This window comes from Pangasianodon hypophthalmus, chromosome 5 (genome assembly GCF_027358585.1).
Source record: "Pangasianodon hypophthalmus isolate fPanHyp1 chromosome 5, fPanHyp1.pri, whole genome shotgun sequence".
NCBI lineage: Eukaryota > Metazoa > Chordata > Actinopteri > Siluriformes > Pangasiidae > Pangasianodon > Pangasianodon hypophthalmus.
This window is the reverse complement of record NC_069714.1, coordinates 17,597,965-17,619,814: the sequence shown is the minus strand read 5'-3', so window position 1 is coordinate 17,619,814 and position 21,850 is coordinate 17,597,965. Positions and strand designations below refer to the sequence as shown.

The 21,850-nt window shown below is 40.1% G+C and overlaps 1 protein-coding gene across 4 annotated transcripts in view; it reads left to right on the top strand.

Annotated features, from left to right (window-relative positions):
* The first annotated feature begins 1,359 nt into the window (after nucleotides 1-1,359).
* The window catches only part of ppp1r9ala (protein phosphatase 1 regulatory subunit 9A-like A), a 33,172-nt gene continuing 12,681 nt past the window's right edge, over nucleotides 1,360-21,850 (top strand). For 3 of the 4 annotated variants that reach the window (XM_026912998.3, XM_026912997.3, XM_026912996.3), the window contains exons 1-2: nucleotides 1,360-1,598; nucleotides 2,103-4,050. In XM_026912998.3, the coding sequence (XP_026768799.2) occupies nucleotides 2,281-4,050 (1,770 nt within the window). In that variant the 5' untranslated portion in view covers nucleotides 1,360-1,598; nucleotides 2,103-2,280. The remainder of the gene's footprint in view (nucleotides 1,599-2,102; nucleotides 4,051-21,850) is intronic. The other variant, XM_034304897.2, reaches the window with a different exon arrangement.

Genomic DNA, 21,850 nt, shown 5'->3' with positions numbered 1-21,850 from the left:
ATGTCTGTGTACACTGGGATAGTTTTGTACAACTCGCAGTCTCAAAGTGAATAGTCTCAGAGTGACCTTACGTTATTGATAGCATGTGTCTGCATTGCATAGCTTCATCTGATACTTTTTGTGCAATACACCAATTATAAAGCCACTGCATAAGCAGTTCATACACATCTAACTGATTGAATAAGGCAAGCCACTTGCCAGAGTTGAGATCTGTTAGAAATAAAAGTCAGACATGTGGGAATGCAGGGGTGGAGGTTACTAAAGACTCCAACTGCCACATCACCCCTGCAACTGTGACCCACTTGCTTTTGAGATACTGGGACACACACAAATGCACATACACACACACACACACTCAAACTGAACTTGTGTGTTGGTGCATTATACATCCGTTAATATAGAAGGAAACGATGGGATCCTAAAGAAACACATTTGGTCTCAAACTACAATTTACAAAATGTTATGGATGAACTGTTAAGCTAAGTCTGCCAGCATGGCATGATAAGAGTAGATAGTACATGAATTATTACATTCAGCTTGTATTCAAATATTGGAGCAAATATTTGCAAAAAAAAAAAAAAAGAACAATTCTGAATCAATGAATTTACTGTACAGGTTGTTCTTTCATTTCATTCAAGGGAACTTGTTTCAATCCTGAGCTCAGGTTTGTCTCTGTGTAGGGTGTGTTCTGTGTGTGTTTTCCCTATGTCTGTGTGGGTTTCCTCTGGGTTCTCTGGTTTCCTCCCACCTCCCATAAACATGCAGGCTATGCTAAATTACCCCTACGTGTGGATGAGCACGTGAATATGTGTGCACACTGGTGAATGTGTACAGTATAGACTGGGGTGAATGCTAGGGTGAATATTATCCAGCTTGTGTTGGAGTTTTGCTGCAGATCCACTGCAAACCTGCCCAGGATAAAGCAGCTACTGAAGATGAATGAATAAATGAATGAACGACTGAATGAATGAATGTGGAACTGTAAAGCAACCATAAAGTCAACACAATAACGCCATTTTGTGGCTATTCATTCAAGAAACAAATCAGGTATTGTATAAATGCAGCTTTGTATAAGTAGGCGATGCCACCCTTTAGTAAGTTCTTGCCGCCTCTTTGCCTCCATAACTGAACACACCACTTTGGTGTTTGAGCCTGTAGAAGTTAGACACGCAGCATATTATCACTGGTGCACTTTTCCCCGGACACTTGTTGAGCTATAGAAGTAAAAGAGAACTGATTTTTCCCCCCATACCGTTTCCGCTCTCCCGGCGCGCGCTCGGGCAGGGTTGGGGGGTTGGGGGGGGGGGGGGGGGGGTTGGGGGGTGTTGTTGGTTTGGAATTTTACAAGCGGTCCTGGAATGCGAGCGTGCACGCGCCCACGCGCCCGCCTCTGAGTGTGTTGCACGCGCGCTACTCACGAGCACGAGCGGCGTCGGAGCAGCGACAGGTCTGGAGTTTTCAAGGAGGGAAAAAGGCAGGAGAGAGGAGGAAGGGAGAACGATGGCGGGGAAGAAATGACAAGTTTGAAAGTGTGGGTTACACCGGGAACACCGGGAAAAAGTCGACCGGCATTCCGGAACAAAGCACCTATGCTGAAGGTAAAAGTGTGTGAGAGTTTGTGAGAGTGTGTGTGACTGTGTGTGTGTGTGAGGCCCGTGGAGTTTTTTTTTTTGTGGAGATTTCCGACTTGGCTTTTCCTGCGTGACTCCACTTCAAAAAACCTTGTGGCTCTTCACGCCGGCTAAGAAAGAGATTCCCGCTGAGATTCTGTGTTTAAAAAGGCCATTGTTTACAGGGTCTAACTTCTCAGCCGTAGCTTGTATATATCCATAGTTTGTATATAAATATAAACACACGTTATTAAACAAGGAAAACGTAAACAATAACGCAAGTGGACGGTGTGCTAATAATAATAATAACAACAACAGTGATGCTCTGAGTTGAGGTTAAGTATGAATGTGAACGAAACTTAGCCTGCTTGATGATAATGTCGCTAGCATAGCCAGACTGTAGGACTGCACTGTTTTAACAATGGACTACAAAAGTGACTAGGAGCTAGGAGTTAGCACACAAGTTATGTGACACTGTTCCTCCATCTACAGGGAATTGGCCTCTTTTTGCAGATGTCCGCCGCCTGCTTGGTCTGAAACAATGCCCCGGAGAAACTCAGGACTTGATGGCTTCGTGCGAGTAGGATAAAAACGCATCAGCTACAGCTACTAATCCCAATCTGGATCTGCGTTTGGACTCCTTCAGATCACTAGGGAACGTGTGTGAAAAATGATCAAAACCGAGAGCAAAGGCGAGAGGACTCTGAGGAGCGCGTCTCCTCACAGAAACGCGTACAAGACGGACTTCCACGCCATCAAGTGCTCCTTTGACGGAGCCAAGTCCGACATCGCGTCCAAGTCGTGTGCTAATGGCTCCTCCGGTGAGCCGCGCGAGGACGTAGCCAGGGGACGAAACTTTGGCAACCGCGTCAACAAGATCAAGAACATTTTCCTACAGATGGACAGCCAGCAGCAGCAGGAGAACCAGGAGGGAAAAGCCACCACCAAGGCAGACGCGCCTCAGATCTCCTCGCCACCGAAATTCCCAGGTAGTGGCACGCACAAAACCAGCCCCACCACCTTGGATCCTCAGAACGACAGGATCCCGAAAGGGGAGGACCCTGAGATTGACAAAGCGGCCTTGGCGGAGAAGTTTTCTGTGACTAGAAAACTATTTGAGAGGGGTATAAAGGAACAGACTACAGTAGAGAGGCAGGCCCCAGGCAGGGCCTCTGGACGCCTCTCCCAGGGTAATGTGTGTGAAGAAAGGAGAGCAAGCAGGAAACCTGGAGGGTCATCTGAAAATAGCAACAGCAGCATTATTAAAACAGATCGCGGCCCTGCTTCGCCGGAAAGTAAGGATGCTGATGACTCGAAGCAGGTCAATCGATTGTTAAATGCAGGACCTATATCGAGAAGACTGGAGAATTTCATTGCAGATGGCGATATTGAAGAATCAGCAAGAACATCAGCTAAAACACCAGAGAAGGTTTGTAGTCCTGCGGAAAGATCAGGACCTATGTCTCCTGTACGAGACACCGCTCACAAACCAACTTCACCTTTTAATGACCACTTCCAGAAACCGACCTCCCCCAGTAATCATTCCAAACCAGTTCACTCTCCGACTTCACCAACCAGTGACTTGGAATCAAGATCTAGCTCTCAAACGTCTTCTAAGCCCACCTCCCCTACCACAAAAGGCGGTGATGAGACCTGCGTCCCCACTTCAAGACATCCATCCTCATCAGCCGATGGTTTTAATAAATCTCTCACAGGCACTGAGGGAACCAAACCCACTGTTACTCCCAGGGATCAAAAGCCTTCAGCTTTTATCAGCAGCTTTTACAACAGAGTCAAGGGTCCAGAGGTGGCTAAGCGCGAGTCCGTTACATCACGGAGTTCATCTGGAGACACGTTACCTCCTCAGTCCCCGCCGAGCTTGGATCCTACTGGGGTAGGAATGGTCCGTGCAGAGCTAGTCAGGGTCCAGAATGAATCGTCAGAAAGCGAGGAGAATGAGGAGGACTGTGTATTTGAAGAGCTTAAGCTCAAAAGGGAGCTCAGTCCAGACGCGCAGAGAGGAGGTCTGACCAGAGTAGCTTCAATTCCATCATCTCAAGATGACCTTCAGAAGGTCACAGAGGTCAAGCAGCAGGAAAAGGCAGTTTCTGACTCACAGGAGGGACAACTGGAGGAGCAGAGAGCGGAGCTGGCAAAGCAGGAGAGTGACAAACAGTGTGATGAAGAAGAGGAGGAAGAGGAAGAGAGTGAGCAAGATGATGAGGATGAATGTGGAAAGACATCGCCAGTGTTTTATAGCTTTGAAAATGCAGCATTTGTGGATGATAAAGAGACGGGGCCTGCTCAGAAGGAAGAAGAGGAGGAGGAAGAGGAAGATGATAATCAGGACTATGAGGAGTATGATGAAATTACTGGTCTCTCAGAGGATGAAGAATGTTCACCCAGGAGGAAGATACGCTTCTCTAGCGCACCAATACGGGTAAGCAGGAAAGTTTTATACTAAACCTAACAAAACAAAAACATTTGATTATTCAGTTAGGGCTGGACAATATGATAATATAATATTAATATTGTGATAAATGACACTTTTACAACATTTTATTTTTTAATATAGCAATTACTTTTCAATCAGCCGATCTGAAAGTTTTGTACCGTTTTGAAGCTTTAAAATTTAGAATGTTCAAAATTTCAGTATGTTAATGTTTACAGTTTTTTTTCCCCCTTTTTGTGTTTATTTTTTGTAGACATTAAATAAAACTAACAATTTTTTTTTTTTTTTTAAATACAGCGCTACTGTTTTGCTGGCAGTTGTTTGTAAACCAACATTGTAATGCACATCATGTATCACTGCTATCATGTATCTTATCATGCTATGAAATTTTTGTCATACGTCCCACCCCTAAATTCAAGTCTCTTTCTTCCGCTCATATGGAAATTTGTCTGTCTGTCCATCATGCTTGATTCGTAGAATGCTTGTGTGCTGGTGTATTTAGGATGAAGTGTCAGGAGGAATCATAAGATTATTCTTAAGTGATGAGTGGATCTGTCAGTACATTCATTATCCTCCTATTTCTATTTCCCTCACATTTCCCAAAGACATCTTGAACATAAAGTGCACTGTAATATAGTAACATATTCAGAGTGAAGCACATGGCGGATTCACTCTGCCACACCTCCTGTTGATGGAAGGCCCTGTATTGTACTTCTCCTGCCCTGATGGAATTTTCCTCTCTGTTACAACTGAACAACTCTGTTCTTGCTCACATTACATGGTTGTGCAAGTTTTTTTTTTTTTTTTTTTTTTTTTTTTTTTTTTTTTTTTTTTTTTTAAAAACACTTTGGCTGTTAATGATCAACTCTGGTTGCTGTTTGTCCCCGACGGTTGGAAGAGTTACCAAAGGCAGCAGTGGGTATATGGTGCCAAACTACAAGCAGGTACCTGCACCTGGAGCAGGCATTCCACACTACAAACAGGTGTGGCTATAGTGTTTGTGTCTCATTGTGCTTTGTGTGTATGGTAGGACTTGGCAGATGTGCCTCACATACTTTCTCACCATCTTTCCGTCTCATCTTTTCAGGGACGGAAGTATGAAAAACACCATTCTCTGTGTGCTCTCGTATAAACAGGTTGCGGGTAGGAGTGGCCAGTATGGCAAAAATATCATGATACTTGAGACCTTTTTATGTTCGTTGATTTAAGGGATTTCGGTTGGCTCCAAAAACCTGCTAAAGTCATAAATTAATTTAATCCGGTGTATTTTACTGTGAGTACCAGTAGAGTCAGTTGGTGTTGTAAAAAAAATAATGTGATGTCATTTATTGCAGTATTGATATTATATCAAAGATCTCATGAATTCTCAAATCTGATTGGTCAGAAGATTAATTTTCTAAAACAGCACAAGTCTGACAGTAGTGCCAGCTGTCATTCAAATCAAAGGTTTGTATTAACGCACTCGGTCTACTATGTTATCGTAGTGACAGCCCATTCACAGGGATTTGTATGGTGGATGCTTCACAAAATTTAAGGTTCAATTATTGTGAAACTCTATAAGACAACATTTACTGAAGATTTATGGAAGGAGTGTCAGCACTTTGTAAAGGTCAGGAAAGTCTTCAGGACAGAGGAGGTTGCGCTTTTCGGGTTTCTTGATAACAAGCTGTGTTTTTTTTTTTAATTGACTTTGCGAGAGGAAAAGGAGAAATTGGCGAGGAAAGGACTATTTATAGCTGTTATAACGTAAGTGATACAACAATCTAACTTGTGTGGGGATGTTCCACAACAGTAAACATAACTATAAATGGATAAAACATACCACATGTCCTTCTTTATAAACAAAAGTGTATACCACAATTGTTGTCTTTTATTAAACAGAACATTTGTGGCATAAGAGCATCTTTGATCAAATGTTTTTGTTGACAAAACTATTATTCTGATGTACTTCAGGGGCAACTGTATATTAAATCTGTGTAAAGCACCTTTTGGAGCACAGTAGGTTGATACTTCAGTTTTCTCCTCACAGGGATCAGCTTAAGCCCGCCTGAGATGAAGTGTTTACAACATGATAATGTGTTAATAGGGTGGGGTTTAAGGATGGCTCTGCTTTACTCCCCATAATGAACATCATCTTAGTCACCTCCTTACACAGCTGATGAATTGCAGCTCTTCTGCACTCAATTTGTTCTCTCTGATATTGTGAAACAGGGAGAGTTCTTGTCACAACATGAGAGTTGGGTTTTTGTGCATCATGTAGCATGTCTACTTCTCAGTCTCTTAGTTTGATATGCTGTAAACACTGTTTCATCATCAGTTATGTTTGCTCTGAAAAGATTTAGTGGCATTTGAATGCAGGCTAACAAGCAAGATGTTGGTACAAGTCCCAGTGCATGCTAGCTGCACAGCTAGTATATATAAGTAGCCTGGGATAATGTTTGGTCGTACTTTAGTGAATATTTTTGGCAAAATCAGTGTGGAGGCTTAAAGTCCATAAGGCCTAGATAATGTCTAAAATAGTCTTTAAAACCTCAGCAGCTCTGGTGTTGGCAGGTAGCTGAGATAACGAGTACTGTACTCCTAAATGTACTAACCATTCCAGGAATTTTACAAAAAGGCCATGATGGTCATATTAAGAGGACTGTCAAGATAAAACTACAGACAGAAGCAGAATAGCACAAAACACAGGTCTTTTAGAAAGTGCCCAAGTAGCATATCCAATGGTGCAAAAAGTGTCTCAAACCAGAACAAAGCCAGATAGACACCTTGAGGCAAGATGTTTTGAATTCTTTAAAAAAGAAATTCAGATGTATTCAGTTGAAAATACAGCAAATGCCCATCTCTAAAAAGAATATAATCATTTAAATACAGCTAGCCAGCATTAATTAGTCAAAGGTCATTCAGACATCTTTAAATATGCCTATTCTTTAGTCTGCTTTTGGACATGCCTACAAATTGGCAAATTGAGTTTTGCCTATAATGAATTACAAAACCAGCACAATGATACTCTCACTTACTCTCACTCTCTCTGTTAAATGTTCCAGGAGTTCATTGTTTAACTATGTAGTGGAAACACAGTTTACTGTGGGATCAGGCAATTTGGCTTCTGTTATTACCGCTTTTTTTTTTTTTCTTCAGATATTACCTCAATCTGAGATTGTGTGTAGATGTGTGGAAAGCAGTACTGAGATGAAAGTAAAGCTCTCTGTTAAATATTATACAGGGAGGCTTGGAATAATTTGAATTGTTGATACAGTCTACGTGGCTGTGGGTCATTTAAATGGATTACATTTTTATATATAAGGAAGGGAAAATTGTTATTAATTTACAGAGTGGAAAGTGTTTCTGTATTTTTCATCTAACCACACTGTGTTCCTGAGACTGAGCTATTTGAGTGTGCACATTTTAAAGTTAGAGAGCGCTTGCTTCCTAGTCCTGAAATGACTCAAGGTGCACTTGATGCATGTTGAAAGTGTAGTGATTCAAAACTAGAAAGTAATTTGATGAGAGGCTGGATTCTGAGTTAATGTGGTAGTTTGTATGGTTAGCGCTATGTGTTCTATTGATATAATGTAAACAAGATTTTAACAAATTGCTTTCTATTCCAGGAACAACACACCCGAGAAAGAGGTATAAAATCTAGATAAATGTGCAGGGAGCTATAACAGCATTCAACAAAAAGGTGGAGTTTCTGGGGGTATTCAGGGACTGTGTCAGGAATGTGTCTTAGTGGTTTATCTGATGTGCTTTGGAGTATTGGAGCTGTGAGTTTATGTTAGTGATGCACCACTCCCATTTAAATTAAAAGTATTTGTAGGGAATAAAACAAGGTGGTGTGTGTTGTTATAGGAAAATAGTCAACAGTGGGGTGGTGTGATCTGTTACCGTCCTGAAGTTGATTAGTTTCCTATAACAGCACACACTGTTTTGTTCCTCTGTATACCATTTTCAAATTTTTTTATATATTACAGAACAACATATCATATGTTTTATGATATTGTGCAGTTGTGGAATGTCCATGCACTAAGTTAGTTCCTGTTGTCGCTTACATTATAGCAGCTATAAACAGTAATTCCTTCAACAGTCTTTGTTTTTTTTTTTTTATGTCTCTTGAAGGTAATAACACAAAAGTGCTGCTTGTCATGTTACTAAGAAACCTCCCGACAGGAAATCCCTCCAGCCTGAAGTAACTGTAACTTAGTTACAGTTTTACCTCTTTGACAGTTTCAATGTGCTGATACTCGTAGCCAGAACTACTGGCAGAACTGCTGTTACACAAAACTAATCAGCATCATTTGGCCAGTCAGAATTGAGAATTCAACAATGCTGTGGTACAAGATATTGTTACCATTCAATACCTGATACTGATCTGATACTGACTTGCTGTAACTGGACCTACTACCAGCGAACTGTCTGTTGCTGAGAGAAGAGAGATGCAAGATCTGTGTTGGAACTTGTCAGTAAAGATGCACTGATCACATTTTTTTCTTTATGATACAGTGCTGATTTCAGTCTCTTCAGTCTTTGATACTGATCCTATATCAACATTGTTAACTTTGTACAGTGCGACCCATCAGAATCATAATGGCAGTGTCCTTTAAGATGATTTGTGTCCTGGGTCCAAGTGTGTGATGCATGTTGACTCAGTCAACACAACTCTCGGGCAAAACTTGAAATGCATCGTTGAATACCGAACCAGCATTTCAGTACAGAGGGTGAGTCCTGGGTTAGTGTTAATGTACAATCTCATTTCAGTTAATGACTCTACAGATCCCTCTGGGTTGCATACCGTATAAAAACACTTGCAGATATGTCTATCCCACTGTTTGGTCTCTTTCCTTTTTGGCTTTGATCCATATCTGTGATCTCTTGTGCACTCTTTTACACACACACACACACACAGCACCAGCCAGCCAGCTCAACAGGCTGCTGGCATTTCATTCAATTTCAGCATTTATAATTAGCAAGATAAAGGTTGTGTAAAATGTATTCTTCCTGTTTAGAGAAAAGTGTGTGTGTGCCTGTGCATGAGCATGTTTTTATATTTTGGGGGCCCAAATGAAGAAGCTTTTATTTAAAAACAAAAAGAGCCAACGAGGCATTATGTTTTCTGGTTGTCTGTCTCTCAGAGCTTCTCTTTAGTGTGATCTCTCAAGAATGAGTGGTTGAATGTTTGTAGGATTTATATGGAATTATCTTCTTAACCATCAGATTAACTGATTAGACTTTGGAAGTCACCCAAACAGGGTCAAGGTCACAAAAAGTTCAAATGACTGAAATAGTATACTCCTGGGCAAAAAAAATGGGCCAAGCCCAAAATGGCAAAATATTAAGCTTTTAATAGTCTTAACAACAAATCATTGATCAGAAAATTAGCAAGAATTAAACAAATGCACTCCTGAGATCTCCTGTGCCACCATTTGCTCGTTTTTTGCTGCAGTGAACTGTTTGGGGGGAAAAGCTATAAACAGGGAAATTCAATGGTCAAAGTCTTCTTGTATGCAAAGGTAAAATCATGATAATGATTAAAATGCTTGATGTAAAGTTCAAACTAACACATGTCTGGGTGTACAAAAGTTTCCAAAAATATCTTCTGGGATGTTTTTTTTTTCTCTCTCAAAGTGTAGTCATTATTTGGTGATCTGCCACACCTGATGCAGCCCATTAAGGGCCTGATAACAAGCTCATAAATGGAACCAGGATTGATAGAGCAGGGAGAGATCTACAGTATTTGTTTAATTCTTGCTAATTTCCTGACTAATGATTTGTTTTTAAGACCATTAAAAGCTTAATAATTTGCCAATTTTTTTTTTTGCCCAGGAGTGTATTTTTCAATAGCTTCCTTCTTGTTTGAAGTACATTTTAAGGGTGTTTCAGGCATACAAATTAGTAACAAGAAAAACTAGTTGGCAGCAGAGGTATCCCCATCAATGCGGTTGGCATCGAGTTCTATTTGTTTCCTAGGGTTTAGTTTAGTTGTAGGCATAGCATTAATTAGCTTTATTAATAATTGTGAATGGAATGTCCTCACAAGATAAATGTAAGATAAATGTGTGTGGATTTATGTATGTATGTATGTATGTACCTATCATCTCGCTCATCATGGTAGAGCCCACAATGGCAGAACTACACCTGATCTATTCTTAACTCTGCCCGCTCTATCCACTTGAGCAAATTTGCTAGGCCCACCCTAAAGCCACATAAAAGCCTGGCCTTACATGTGTGCACACACACACACACACACACACACACACACACACACACACACACACACACAGGCGTTGTCACAGTAGGTGCGCACAGCCAAGAATACAGACTACCTCTGAATATGTCCTCAGGCCTGGAGGCAGACAAACAGAAGTTTGGAACTGCTGATCAGGAATGAGGTGGCTGTGTTAGTGTTTTAGTGCCATGACACACACACGCAGAGACACACACAGCAGACTTGCCGTAGAGCAGACAGGCGTGGTGATAGTGAGCATTTGTCTATGTGTGCGCGGGTTAGGTCTACACTGTAACTGTGAACAGGTACTTGGCTTTGCTCTTGGGAGTCTTTCTGTCATCTTTTTCCATCACCAGATTTCTTTGATTTTCACCTATTTGTCATTTTCCAAATGTCTCTCTATCCCTGCCTCCACCCTTTCTTTTCTGTGAGAGAGAGAGAGAGAGAGGAAACAGAAGTGGCGCACTTGTTCAGACTGTTCCACTTCCACTGTTGCTCTCTTATGTTGTCTTTTCCATTTCCTTATCTCTGCTCCATCCTGTGGAATGTAGCTCAGCCCTCGTCTTTTGCCCTCATTCTCTCTCTCTCTCTCGCTCTCTCTCTCTCGCTCTCTCTCTCTCTCTCTCTCTCTCTCTCTGTGTGTTTCTCCCTCCCTTTGTCTTTCTCTCTTACTGTCTCTCACTCTCTGTCCATTTCTCTCTCTTTCCCTCTCGCCCTCTCCCTCTCTCCACCAGTTTCTGGGTTTGGTCCAAACACCTGGACTAGTGGCGAAGGAGGTGCCAGTATGAATACTAATTCATCTCTCTTTATTCTCCTCTTGCTGTTTGACTTCTCGCTTCTGTTTTGAATGCTCTAGTCTCTTACATAGATCAGCAAGTTGGCCAGTTATGCTTTTGTCTTTTTATTCATTGTCTTTAGAGTCTGTTTTGCATTTGCTTTCTTACACAATTTCAGGTGTGTTCATCCTGTATTAACAAGGATTTAACCAAATAAAGGTGTGTACAATGGTGTAGGTTTGGTCTCAGAGGTGGAGGGGACACTTCAGGCACATTTCCAACAAGGTTTCTTAAGGAAGTTAAAACTCCCAAAATGAACCTGAGCAAGAGCAACACAATGCCAGATAAGTCTGTATTGCTTTGGTGGCATGAATTTGACCTTAATGTGTAGTTTTTGAAAACAGGTGCACGTGGCATGCAACTGAGCAGGAGTCATGACTCACAAGGCACAAATTTACGCTTCAAAACCTTGCCAGAAGCAGCATGCCACATATGTACAAAACACTCTCCCATGAAGATTTTGTTTCAGTGCTTATTTAAAAACGAAAACATTACGGAAGTGTTCCTTTATTCTAGTCGAGCTGCACCACCTTTGATATAAAATATGCTTTTGGAAATGGTGGGTTAGTCATTCTACAAAACCTACATTTAGCCAATCAGTGATGTTCAATATGGCAACCTCTGCCTCCAATAGGTCCTGGTTTGCAAAAAATATCCACTCTGGAATAGAAACTAAAAACCTGACCTGAAACTACAGCTCTGAATGTAACTCATTATGAAGAAATTGGTTGCCTACCAAAATAATGTTAGGAATCAGAAGAGCTCTGTAAATTTGTTCGCATGCAAACCCTAGTCACACCATCTGACTTTTTAATCTCCTGATGCATATCTATAAAACCATCATTACAAACTTTGTTTGTTTGTTTTCCCATTTTCTCCCAGGTCGGCCATTTTTCAGTTCTCTCCCTGTAGCTAGCTCTCCCATATATAGTGATAGCCTTCACCCTCGCTGGTTTGTAGCTAACACGCGCTTCCTCTGAGGTACATGAAGCCAGCCACCTCAACTTTTCGAACTGCTGCTCATGCTGTGCCACAGGGCAGCTGAACACTCGGAGGAAAGGCTTAACTGCCTTGTTCGGCATATACGAGCTCATGAGTGATTAGTGTTGCTCTGATCAACAGAGACGGAGTAATATCCCCCTTCCCACCCAGAAAGCGTGGCCAGTTATTCTCATGGATGGCTGTAGCATTGTAAAGATTCAAACTTGCGATCTCCTGACTAAAGCAAATGTTCTAAAAATTAGTGCTGAGAGAATGGCCTATGCTGGATAGTCAAAAACTGTATGTTAGAAAAATGGGTGGAACATATCCCTTTATGGTTGTGCATGTCTGCTTTATGGAAGTAGGATTATCAGTATAGCCTGTAGGCAGATTGTGCTTACTGCAATACGACATTACACAATCTACTGACAGTGAACATGCATTTACACACAAAAGCTTAATCTAATGTCTCTTTCTGTCTTGTCATTTTGAAAAAGCAGTACTGATAGAGATTTGGTGACAGCAGGAAGTCTGTCACACTCTGCAATGTGACAAGGCTGGTGTTTCAGAAGATGCGGCGATAGGCTCTACACACTTTACAGAGGCTGGTTTGCCAGCAGGTCAAGAATTAGAGATGACTACATTTCAATGGAACAGTAAAGAATACAACTAAAATGTTTTTTTTTTTTTTTTTTTTTGTGTGTGTGTGTGTGTGTGTGTGTGTGTGTGTGTGTGTGTGTGTTTTTTTTATTTTTTTTTATATATAAATGACTACATTGCTAATATAGTGATGTATTCATCTGTCATGTGAATTCTGTGGTTGGTGTGTGTGTGTGTGTGTGTGTATGTCACATTACTGTGTCATCATAACATGAAATGGAAAAGTGTGTCAGGCTCAACAGTGGTATGACCAAGATAAGGGTGGAGGACACACACACACAGGAAACTAACCAGACATTATTAGGGACCAGACTTCTATTAATCTATTGTATTGTCAAATCTGTTTAGCTACTATGCCTTTAAGGTGATCGAATTCTATAGGTCCTGGTAGAATTATCAGGGGGGAAAAATTGTACTGTCCAGTATCTGTTCCCCTAAACCAAAAATGTATTGTTGTATAGACACTAAAATGTTTCATTACAGCTGCTACAATATATTACTAACTGTGTACAGCTCCCAGACTTCCTGTGTAAGTTGATGTGGCTGTCTGCACTGTAAACAAAACAGTGTAGAAGGGGTCCTGAGCTCACATTTTTCGATTATATGTGCATACATTGGGCTGTATTTACCACTCTTTTAGTAAAGGTTTGTGTGAATGTTTGCATAAGCCAAACCGAACAAAAAATTTCTGCTGGATTTACAGAAGTTTTGGAAAGGCTGATTTTCTTCGTATTCATGTGCATATGGTGATAAATGGCAATACAGTCAATCATTGTAGGTTGAGACATACCAGATCAGTCACTATATCTTCCCTAAACAGCTTGCACATTTTACCAAACATATCGAATTCTCTGGGCAGACATCTCTGAGTCTGGGGGAAAAAAAATACAAGTTTGAAAGTGGAAGAATGATGCTAAACAGTGCCCTTGATTTTTTTTTAAAATTCCCTGTTGCTGGTCATGCACCGTCAGAGAAACGTCACTGACACTAAAGAAAAGCCAGTCCATGTGTATTTACCAGTAACCATTTTTGTACTAGACCCACTGGTATAACATTCAACCTGAGATTTTATTCAGATTAGTTATATTGAGGTAAAGCAAAAAAAAAAAATTAAGTATATTCAGTTAAAAGGAGCACAATAAATTCTGCAGTGGGAGGCATATATTTTGGTTATAACCATGACGGAAGTACCTTCTCCCTTTAATGGTAGTTTCTGTGGCATATTTTGGCATGCCACAGCAGTTTCCACCATTAAAAAAATCTGACTGTTTTACTTTAACTGCTCACGAAGTGTACTGTAATTGTCTTGGCATAAAACCAAATATAAGGAATGTAAAGTTTTGGTTTTCTCTGTGGAAATCACAATCAGACTGTACAACTGTGTGCACGTGTGTGAGAGAGAGACAGAGACACAGACACTGTGATTGAGACTTAGATGGAGAGGTTGAGATCAAGACAGACTAATAAACAGGGATCAAGACAGAAAGTGTGACCGTGACTGAGACAGAGAGGCCCTGAGGAAACAGAGAGTGGGTAACTGTGATCATGGCAGAGACAGTGATCGAGACAGAGAGACTGTGATGGCAACAGAGAGAGATGATGATTGAGAGAGGAGACTGTGATCAAAACAGAGTGAGAGACCATGATTGAGGCACAGGGATTGTGCAAGACTGAGATCTAGACACAGGGAGAGAGATCCAAGGTCAACACAGAATAAGGGAGACAGGCAGTGATTGAGACAGACTGTGTGATTAACAGACTGTAATCAAGACAGAGGGACCACAAAGACAGACAGAGACCATGATCGAGACAGATAGGGAGAGAGAGAGAGCGAGAGACGAAGACTGAGATGCAGAGGAAGAGAGATCAATATCAAGAGAGAGATAGAGAGAGACCAGGAATGTAACAGTCTGTGAGACCTAGATTGAAACGGAGAGAGACTGAGAAACAGAAAGAAAGCACAACCAGCGAAGTATAGTATAGCTCTCCCATTTTCTTGCTCGCTCACGTTTCAGCTTGTTGGTTTTGTGGCACTGTTAATGCTGGCTCTGCCTCTTGGAACAGCGTTGCCCTGGTCAGCTTTACTTTTTACTCTGTGTGTGTGGCAAATTTGTTTTGCATGGTTGTGTGTGTATGTGTGTGTAGGAGGAAGAACAGTCTTTGTAGTAAAAGATGAACAGTAATGAGTAATATTCACTTACAGGGAGTGGAATCGATGGAGGGGGATTTCTGTGAAATAGTACAGTGGCTGCAGATCTGAACCAGATGGAGCTGTGGGTTTTTCAGCCACATCATAAATTTGCAGTGTACGGTTAGAACTCAAGAAGAATCAAGCAACCAATTAAAGATTCATGGTAGAGCTTTTCTCCACTGTACGCTATATTAGCCTTGTGCAGCTCTGTGTTACAGCTGAGTCACCACTACACCATGGTCACGTCACTGAGGGTTTGTGCTGTTGTAGACCTTAGACATTGTGAGTTTTGCAATGATGTCTGGATTCAGCATAATTTCACTAAGGGAGTGTATTTCAAGTGTGGTCAGTTGTGAAAAAGATCTTGGTCTTCAATTTATTCGAAGTAAATAAATGTGAATATTTATAACTGAAATGTACTGGTTCTCCCCTAAGTCTAGTGACAAGTTTCTGTCTGTCCAGGCCGCATGATCACCAGCAAATCAAAAATAGTTCCTTTATATGTCCAGGGATAAAAAAATCACAAGCCTCTATGCTGTAACTATAGCACGCGTTTCAGAATCCCACTGCCTGCTGTGCTACACACATCGGCCCAGGCACAATCTGGTTGACAGTAGAACAATTTTTGATACGAGTATTAATTCACTTACATGATGATGACAATGTTTGCAGAATCAGAAACACGCAACACGCAAGTCCAGCAGGAAGCTGCTGTTACATGCAGTCACCTTGCAGTTAAACACGATAAAGAGAAAAAATAAAGATGCTAGTCATACTCATACAATATAATTTATTTGTGATGCTAGGATATAACACCACATCTCAGCTGAAACCCTGGACAAGAACTTGCTGACTTTGTGCCTACCTTGTATGCTACTTCAGAAACTTTGTACGGCTTTGTAATTATCCAATTCTATCAGAGTCGTCCTCTCCCCAGGACTTGTTTTCCTTAGTCTCTATTAATGCACTTAACTAGCTAACTAGCTTTCCATGTATTATTAAGTTACGCTATATGGCCAAAAGTATGCAGACACCTGATCATCACACCCATATGTGGGTTTTCCCCAAACTGTTGCCACAAAGACGGAATCAAACAGTTGTATAGGTGGACTTTGTCTGATATTACAATTTCATTTCACTGGAACTAAGTGGCCCAAACCTGTTCCAGCATGACAATGCTTTTGTGCACAAAGCAAGGTCCATGTCATGCAGTCAATTTAGACAGAAGTGTCTACGTATATCAAGACATTTTGGCTCAGAGAATGTAAATTTAGTGACTAAATCGAGAAATCCTTGGTGTTGTGTAACATATTTATCTCCTGAAATTAGGAGTGGGTGATATTGCACAAATTTTATATTACAACATTTGAAACAAACAGGTTACTTGATTAAGCTGTGATGAGGTGCTGTCTCAAACTTGTCACTAGTATTCTTAAAATCTTATTCAGATGTCCTTATACCACAGCATGGTTGAATTCTTGAATCTGATTGGTTAGAAAATGTGTATTATTTTTGTATAACCACACAACTCCGTAGTTCTGGCTGTGACATGAATGATGTGCTCGTTCTATTATGTTATTGTTTCTGTAGTAACAGCTCATACACAGGGCCTTGTATGGCAGATGCTCCACACAGTCTAAGATTAATAATAAAATGATTGAAAATGTGATGAAAAATGTGTTTAACAAAGAATCTCTCCCGATCAGACATCAGCTGCTAACCGGGTAGATTAATGTCAGGGGACGGCTTAACACACTCACTCGACACTAGTTATTTCATAGCCAGCTGTCTTCATGATGTTAGACATGTGGATAAAACAATTGCTTTGTATCATTGTGCTGTTACGTATGATATTCATGATGTGTAATTTCTGTTTGATAGTCAAAATGTTGTCGCTTCATGTGTGAGAAAATTTTGCTTTTTGATCTCAGGGACAGTGCACTCCTCCCATCATTACTCATGCAACACATTCAATGTGAAAGTCTTCCTCTTGGACTGTGCCAGAACTGTGCAAGATAGCATGCTGTGTGTGCTCTAATACACACCCTCGCACACACTCACACACACACACACACACACACACACACACGCACGTATAGAGGGAGAGAGCCAGGGGCCAGGGCCAAACAGAATGAAAGGTGAGTTTTCCTCAAAGGTAACTAGAGCTAGAGATAACCTATCTCTCTGTCTGTTTGTCTCTTTCTCTTTCTGATTTTACTTTCACACACTCAGTCTCGTATAAAGAGATGCATTTCTTTCTGTGAACACACAGTCTCGGTGATTAGGTTACCAAAAAGAAAAGGACATTGTTCCAATTTACTGAAGTATTCAATGGCAACAGGAAAGTCAGAGAGGGGAAAAAAAGAAAGAAATGAAAGAAAGCGTGAGTGTAGAGGGGAAGAGTGAGGCCAAGCATAACCACTGTGCTAGTGAGAGTTCAGCCAAGGCCTGGGAATCATCAGGCGCTCATATTCACAGCTCTTATATTTTCTACAGCTAAAGCTTCTGTAACTGTATCAGGCTCTGTTATCAACAGGTAAGAAAAAAAATCAACCAATCACAAAACTTCTCCACATGATTGACCTGCCTGTTTGTCAGTTATTTTGCGTGTGTACGGGCCCAAACAAGTGTAAGCTATAAATGAACAGGAAATGAAGCAATAGCATGATGGGTTAAGAGATAAGCCTAGGATTTCAGTGGAGTTGCAACTTATTTAAACAGTGTTATTTAATGGAAAACTGAATAAGAGAGCTTGGCATGCTTTTAATTCCTGTTTTTATATATATATATATATATATATATATATATATATATATATATATATATATATATATATATATATATATATATATATATTCTCTGTTTTTATTTATTTGTATTTATTCTGTGTTTTGTATGGTGTGTTAAAGATAGAATCAGGAGATTTTACACATTGGAAAAATTAATTTTATCTGACAGCGTTTGACTGATACGTGGCATGCCTTTTTTCTGTGTGTGTGCTGCAAAATCGGAAGATCTTTAGAGCAGGCAAACTTCCTTGCATTTTGAGAGAAGACTACAGAAAAATAATTTTATCTAAGTGCTTGATATTTATAAATTGTGCACATAAACTATGAAGGTTTTAAAAAAAAGTTTTTTTGATTTCAGGTTGTCTTAGACATGTTCCCATTCTGCCTTCCTAGTCTGAGGCAGGACATAGACTGAGTGAACCGGTATTAAGTGCCTTATATACAAACTGCCCTACTCTTATACTATTCATGGTCTCTCTGTCTTTCTCTTTTCTCTTTCTGAACCAGTGCATTCATTCTCCTTTTCACATGGATTAGTGTGGTTAGAGTTCAGTATTGTAAATGGCGGCTGATCCAGGACCAGTTCCACCCCTCAAATCATAGCCTTCAGTTCAGTGGAACGACGTTAGGCCTCATCTTTAACAAGCAAATTATTCAGCATGGCCTGGTTTTGGACAAAAAAATGCTCTTGGATCAGCCGCCAAGTGGGTTGGACAGAGACAGCTAGACAGAGCAGTGTGTGAGCTGCTCTGTTCCTTCAGCATGGCTGCCTTTGTCAGCGTGGGCTTTGATTGTGCACTGCAGGAGGATTAGTAGGCAGGTGAAAGGTGCTCTTGCAGACTGGTCTAGAATCAGTCCCACTAAACTCTGTAGTCATTGTGAGCATTATAACCACATGGGTAAATGCGCTTCAGATCAGCAGGTAAGCTCCATGGAACGAAGGGTGTGTATGTGTAGGGCTGCTCAAGCCTTGACATGCCCAAGGAACTCTCCTTCAGACTTGGAGGGAAAATTTTTACAGAATTACATCATTCCTCTGAAAGCTTCCAAATGCATCTAGTACTCCTAATTCTTTTTCCCTTTAGTATTTAGGTTTCATTCTCTGTCACACACACACGCGCGCTTTCTTGCCCTTGTTCTTTGTAATACATGGTTAAGATGGTTTTACTTACTTTAGCAGAGATTAGTGAACAACTGGAGAGCAACTGAAGATCTTATCAGAGACACTGTGCATAAATGAGAGGATAGGCAGGGATCTGGGCTGTGGTTTGGTTCAGAGATCTGGGTTCATAAAGCCTTTGTAAGCTTAAAGGAAACCTCCACCCTGAAACACAATAAATTTTAGTTTATGGCTTATATTGAGGTATTTGTGACGTTCTTGGCAATTCTGCTGCTAATTTGTTGTTTGGAGCTGTATTTTTTCATTAGTCCTGTGGGAGGTTAGCGGCTGTGTGCTGCTCTTATATCACAAAGAGACTCGGGTCGGCTAGTTAGTGATGACCAGCATGATGGCACTGACAGTGTTATTATCATGAAAGTTGAAGCTTTGCAGCCATATCTCTTTGAGCAGAGTATATAGATGACGAGCTGAGAGAGCTGGAAAGACTAAAGGACTAAAGCACTGCTGCACCGCTCTTTTTAGGTAGAGATAAAGCACGTGTTAATACAGTATACAATATCCAGAATATAAGGGTGGACGTCATACCAGGGATTCAAAAGTTTAGCCAAAATGTCTCTGAAGCCTTCTAGTTCTAACCCGCCTATTCCCATGTTAGTGAATGGAACAGATGGCAGTCTTTCATTTTAAGTTACAGCTCCACAAATTATTTTCAGGAATGGTGTTCTGTTGCATTTACAAGATCAATTGACCCTTATCTCTCCCCCAATATTTTTCCTTATGATAAATGTGTTTTATTGGAGTTATTTGACAAATAAAAGGGTGTGGTTAATGAGGTGATTGACAGTTTTGTACATGGAATCTGAGTCTCATGAACGTGAACATACTTTCCAACATGGACCTGAAGCTCTTGATAGTTTTGTAGCAAAGCCATGTCTTGTTCTGATGTAAACACGTTTTACGTTGCTCATTTTGATGTCTAAGCTAGCTAGTTGTACTGATTATTATAGCCAGCAAACCAATTTAAGTGAACGAAGTGATGGCATAAACCAAGACAGCTAACACTAGCTAAATTTAATAATAATTTACACTTTACCGTATGACCCTTCAAACTCTCATTAGCTCTTCGTGAGGTTAGCCTTCTCCATTAAGATGGGTAACTTACTGCAGGTGTCAGATTTAAATCTTGAAGAATAGTGACTATTTCCTCAGAAAATAAGTTGTGTTGAGTGTAAATGTTTACTGCTGTTTACTGCTGTTCAGTTGGTACCTTATATTAGCTACTTATACTTACAATATTTTTATTAAAATGTTGGATAATGTCAGCTAGCTAGCAAATGGTAGCTCAGTCACTCATGACTCAAAGCAATAATATCTTTTCCTGACAACAATAAAATCAATACAGCTGTGAAAATTATGTGAGTACAATTTACCAATTTGCATATTAATTAATTCATTAAGCTGATGTGCCATGTAACATAAGTTGGAATTCAGGTGATAGTGTGCACACTCGTGTATGAGTGTCTATCGTAGGAGGATTGTCCGTCTGGCCATATCTGCCGCACATGCTTTGGCTCCAAGGTCTCTGCTGCGCAGACGCTGGCTTCAATGTAGTCAAGAGTACCACTCCCATTTTGACCAAAAAAGGCTTCAAAAACACACAATGGCGCTGTGGTCCCATTTACCCCTGCTCCTGGCATAATCATTGAATTTGCGGTCGAGGAAACATTTGTCTTTTCAAACCTAACCTTGCACCTCTGTGATGTTGACATTGGTAGACATACAAGTACATAATTAGCTCACTTCAGGTTCCGCATATTTTGGACGAATTGCACTGTGTGTGCGTGTGTCTCTTTGTACTTGTGAGGCAATTGTGCAAATACAAGCACCCGTTAAACGTGCTTCTGGTAAAATTGGCATCCCTTCTTCTTTTTTGTCTTCATCTGACAAGCCTTCATATTTTAATTCAAAAGTTATATTCCTGAATTTATATTGTTTACCATATCCACTGATGTCACTAATTCTACTATAATAACTGTTTTGAATTAAGAAGTGGATTTTTACATGAGGAAAACACACGAGTGGAGTAATACACATTTAAGCACTCTTGGAACGCCGTTCAACCAGCCAGATTAGGGGACCGAAACTAACTGTTGTATAAAGGCCATTATAGTTTCAGAGATTTTGCACATCTACTGAAGAAAAGGAAGAACGAAACTGTTTAAAAAGTATTTTTTCAATGTCCAGTTAGGTATTATATATGTTACAGTGAGTAACAAAGAAGTCATAGAAGCTTGGACACTTGACAATGAAGATAATACTCAGAAAAGTGTATTATGATTAATTATATCATATCAATATCATATTGCTGAGCCCTATTAGTTAAAAGCTACAGTTGCAAATGAACATTTTCTCAGTGGCTCTGTACAAAATGATTGAGAATTTATAGCAGTATATAATAATAACAATAAGAAGATGAAGAAGAAGAATAAAAGTTTATTATTATTATATTATATTATCTGGAAAATAAAATATTTTAAAAACTGTTGACATTCTAAGTTACTGTGTTACAGTGATAGTCAGTATCAGAGTAATTTATCATGATAAAGAGATCATATAACTATCTCCCATGTTTACATCCGTTTTCTCAGTAGCACACATCAGCCTTTACTGTATGCAAAACTCTATTGCAGTAAATGTTAAAGGAACATTGTCTTGTCATGATGTGGATAACTGTAGAAGACAGTAGCTGCTTTGATTAAGTGAAATTAATATGTCTTTATATATCGACCCTCACTTTACTTTGAGTTGAATGATTATAGGTTTAGCTTTCACATTTCTCTAAATAGGTCATTTTCCCTAGTTGTTGAATATTGTAGTAATAAGTTGAATTATGTGGTAATCGTTGTAATATTAAATGATCACCTAAGGTCTACACTTCATGATATTAAAAGTGAGGGAGAACGGGTGGGTAAATATGTTTTTACTCCT